Here is a 4,633-nt window from a genome sequence, read left to right on the forward strand (position 1 = left end):
TTATTTAATATATTATCTACTACATTGATAAAAAAACATTAAAGAAACCAAATTATATAGTAAGTTTTATGTGATATATATAAGATGAATATAATGCGCGCTGAAGACAAATACTGTTAAATAAAATTAGTATAATGAATAAATAAAATTAGTATATTCTTTATACTCTATAATCTATACACTAAATCCTAATACTAAACTTTATATACCATAATACTTTTTATAGTCTATAATGTATACACTAAACCTTATATACTTTATAATCTATATTCTATATTGTTTAAGATATGGTATAAGATATTAAGATTTAAGCCCTTTAGAGTATTTTTAATTATTTTTTATATAAAAATGTATTAGAGTTTATTGTTTTAGGGTTTAAAAATAACTAAACGAAATCCTAAATTATTTTTTTTATTTCCAATTGCCCAAAAACTCCAAATCTCAATCAAAAGAAAAACTTTTTTTTTTTTCTTTCCTTTCTTTTCTTTCCCCGTGACGCCAACATCCAACCACTTAACGGTTGCCATGTCAACATGTAAAGTTGCTGAAAAAGAAAAATCTTATTATTACCTTTCATGCATTGTGTAGTTTTGGACCTTTTGGTTAACTATTTTATTTTTTGGCCACTGTAGTTTTGGTTAACCATCAACAAATGAACCCCACTTTTTTTTTTTTTGGCCAAGAAAAAAAAAGAACCCCACTTATTTAATATTGCAAAACTAAGATAAAAAAAGTTGTTGGCTCGTTGACCAGGTGATTAACTAGTACAAATTTACAGTTTCTTTTTCTTTTTTACAATCCCAAAGTCTTATTTTATTATATTGCTTGTTTATTGGCTGTGACTCTCCACTCTCCATTCACTCCCTCCAGTCAAGTGGACTGGTTCTTTTTTTTTTTTTTTTTTCCTCTCCATACTTCTCACTTCTTCTTCTTCTCCTTTCTTCGCCACCGTCTGTGCTTCTCTCTCTCTCTCTCTCTCTCTCTCTCTCTCACTAACTTTTATTCCTCTATCTCCCTCTCTGCATCTCCATCACCGGCCCACCTCACCCTCACCCTCAACCTCACCCTCATCTCTCCCTGCTGCCGAAACCCATCGAAAACCAATTGCTTCCGGCCCCTCATCTCTTCATCTCTCTATCTCTTTCTCTCTCATCTCCCCCATGCCGCTGCCCTCTTTTTCTCTCTCAATCTCACTTGCCGAAAATTTTGCCGAAATTATCAAGAAAAATTAAGGATTATGCATTTCGATTTCGACTCTCCCTAAAATTGAAATTTAAACCCTTGGTAAGGACCAGCTGATATAATTAACTTAAAATTTAATGACTATTTCTCTTGGAGTACAAGACTCGGTTAGTGTTTTACTAATTAACTAGGTATTTAGGTGTAATAAATTATTACAGGATATTTTGTGAGTTAGAAAAAAAAAATTTTTATGTAACCATTCTACCAAGTGACATATTAACATATATTATCAATTCTCTCATTACATATATGGAGAGCAATTTTGCTCACCACCAAATATACCACCCTCCTCAAAAAATGCCACCTGTCTAACAATTTAACCATAGTTAATTACAACAAAAATTTATCATAATTATCACAGAAAATTATTTATAATTAAAAAAAAACCAGGAACCCAACCCAGCAGCCCCACCTAAGCCCCTTACTGTAGGCCAGCCCAACACCGGCGTTCACCACCGCCGGCGCCGACCACGCACCCATCCCTCGTAGATCTTAACCCTAAAATCTGAAAAAAAAAAAAAAAAAAAACCATTGAATTTTGCAGTCATCTCTCATGGTTTCTTTATTATGGGGGGTTTTTGCTGCATCAGAACTTGATTTTCGGGTTCCTTCAAACTGAAATCAACCCTTTTCGTTCTATTTGGTTGATTTTGTCATATGGGTTTGTTTCAGAAAGTCGCATATTGGGGGATTTTTTTAGTGGGTTGACTGTTTTTCGAAATCTTCTGGGCTTTGGTGCTCACAATCTAGGCAAAAGGACAAAATCGTTTAATGGGTTTAAAAGAGGAAAATGGAAAGTTGGGTTTGTGGGTCTGGTTGAGATGGGAAAAGGGGAAGATTGGGTTGGGGTTGAAATGGCTTTGGTGGGTTTATCTGAGAGGGGGAATATGGCATGGCTTTGAGGGTTTAAGGGTTGAAAGCTTTTGTTCTGGGTTTGAAACAGAAAAATGAAATGAGGGAAAGAAGTGAGAGATCAATGGATTGAGAAAAAGAAGGATGAGGGGAGGGGAGGGTCTCCGGCGCCGGTGCCGATAGTTGTGGTCGCTGGGCGTAGTACAGACGGTGAGAGGAGAGGAGGTAGGGGGTGGGTTGGGATTTTTGGTTTTCCTAAATATTATAATTTAAATGTATTTATTGTAGAAAACTAGAAAAGTAAGTATGGTTATTTTACAAGACATATGTCTTATTTAGAATGTGGTGGTGAGTGCTCACCACCAAATAGTGGTGGTGAGCAAAATTGTTCTCACATATATGTATGCCATATACTTAATTTAAAACCCAAAAAATCGGGTGCAATTAATATATATTCTCCATAAACACAGCATATATATAACCATATGATCATACAAATTAATCCCCTTGGAAATGAATTAATCCTTGTAATTGTTAACCGATCCTAGGCTCAGCAGTGACAACGCCTAGCTCATCAATCCAGACACGAACTCTGTCACCGCGCAAATCACAGGTGACAAAGGATCCTTGTGTCACAGTGTGGGCCTTGAGCGATGGGTTTTCTCTCATTATAGTGGCTGTTGCTTCCTCTCCTTTTGTGCCCACTAGCTCTGGCCACGAACGCTTTGCTGCAAACAATATCAAACCCACAAACACATAAACTACATACATACACACAATTAAGGATATTTAAACCCAATTAAATAGAAGCAAAAATAATATTAATTAAGATGACTAATTACTCACCAGTGCCACTTGCCATATATCTTGATGAATAATGATCACTTGCTATATGATCTGAATTGGTAGAGTTTCTGGGACTGAGCAAATGGGTATTTGAAGGGGGATGGGATAAAATGTTTTAGCCGTTGGATTTGTGTGCATGTGGCCGGCAGGGATTTAGAGGTAATTTCACTAATATTTGACTAAATACTGCATTTTGGCAGGACATCAGGATTTTTTATTTTTATTTTAAATAATTACAAATGTGAGGTGATTGTGAAATTGTGGAATATTTTCTCTCCTGTGTACGTGTCTAGCTACCAAGGAATTGAACAAATAAATATTTAAAAGATACCCCAAAGGCCCAATCAATCACAAATGGAGCCTAGCTACACCTTTTTCCTGAGAATTGTGAATACAGACAGAAGCTAGAGAACGTTCATGAGAATCTACCGACATAGTTTATTGGGTTAAGTCTGCCCATTTGGCTTGTATTATTTAATTAATTGATTATATAAACTAGATTGAACTTTTAATATATTTTTTTACCTGATTAACTAATATAATTTCAGACCGGTCTTGATCTTTGAAAATTTAAATTAGGCTCCTAATTTTAGTTGTAGAAAAAAAAAAAAAAACCTTTGTAAAACAATTGATAATTTGGAATCAATGCATTATAATACTTTCATGAACAAAAGACCTTCTTCTAACATTTTTAGAAACAAAACTATCAATAATAGGTTCAAATTAGCTATGACAAATTGACAAAAGAAAAATAGCAGCAACATCACACTCTTTCCATTAGCCACATCACACTAACTTCAATAAAATCCAACTATCCAATTTAGTTAACACAACAATTTTTTAATTCATTGTCATCTAATTCAGTTAACTTCTTTAAATTAAACAAGAATCCAAAAATACCTTCATAAATTTTCAACTGTTCAAATTTATTATTTAATGAAGCAAGAGCATCATTTGGGCCTCTGTAGGCAAGTAGGCTTATAGCTTTGTTTTTTTTTTTTTTTCTTTTTTACAACAGAAATTTGTTTTTAAATATATATATATTAACATATATATAATAATAAAAAAATTGTGGGCCCCCTTGAAGATGGGCCCTAGGCGGTCGCACTCGGTGCCCCCCTTCAGGGCCGGCACTAGCATTGTCCATGCTGAAAAATGTATTTTACTTGTGAACTAAGCAATGACATCTCCAGAAGGTAAGCAATGACATGTAGAGTTTATTTAACTTATTTTTCATTTTTTCTTGGGATAAGAATACAGGTTGGTGTTTTACAATACGTACACTTAAGCTTTGAGTTTCCGATACTGCTACTAGATCCTAACTAGTATCTAGGGCGCCTCGTTAGTTGACTAGATTCTCCTCCCATTGGTACCCTTAATGCTCACTACACTTCCCACTTTTCATATTTTTTTAGCGATTTTTTAATTTTTAGGATAAAATTATAAATTTACTTATCTAGAAAGACAACCGATGAATTATTATGTTTTTACTACCTATTCAATTTATTCTCATTTTACCACCTACAACTATTTTCATGTCCCACTTTATTTTTTTTCATCAATTCCGTTATCCAAGCTATCAAAAATACTGATATGACATGGGCATTTTTGTCACCAATATTAAAGAATTAGCTGATGGAATGGACATAAAAATGTAAAGTGGGACACAGAAAATAGTTGTATGTGGTAAAGT

The 4,633-nt window shown here is 34.1% G+C and overlaps 1 protein-coding gene across 1 annotated transcript; it reads right to left on the reverse strand.

The window, feature by feature from the left end:
* Nucleotides 1–2,556: 2,556 nt before the first annotated feature.
* On the reverse strand, nucleotides 2,557–2,999 carry LOC147293922 (glu S.griseus protease inhibitor-like). The gene is made up of 2 exons (XM_086234406.1): nucleotides 2,941–2,999; nucleotides 2,557–2,822 (listed from the first exon to the last, which is right to left on the reverse strand). The coding sequence occupies exons 1-2, from the start codon at nucleotides 2,954–2,956 to the stop codon at nucleotides 2,629–2,631; spliced, it is 210 nt and encodes a 69-aa protein (XP_086090532.1). The 5' UTR covers nucleotides 2,957–2,999; the 3' UTR covers nucleotides 2,557–2,628.
* Between the last annotated feature and the right edge of the window lie 1,634 nt (nucleotides 3,000–4,633).

This window comes from Dryas octopetala, chromosome 2, assembly GCF_963921425.1.
Source record: "Dryas octopetala chromosome 2, drDryOcto1.1, whole genome shotgun sequence".
Lineage (NCBI taxonomy): Eukaryota > Viridiplantae > Streptophyta > Magnoliopsida > Rosales > Rosaceae > Dryas > Dryas octopetala.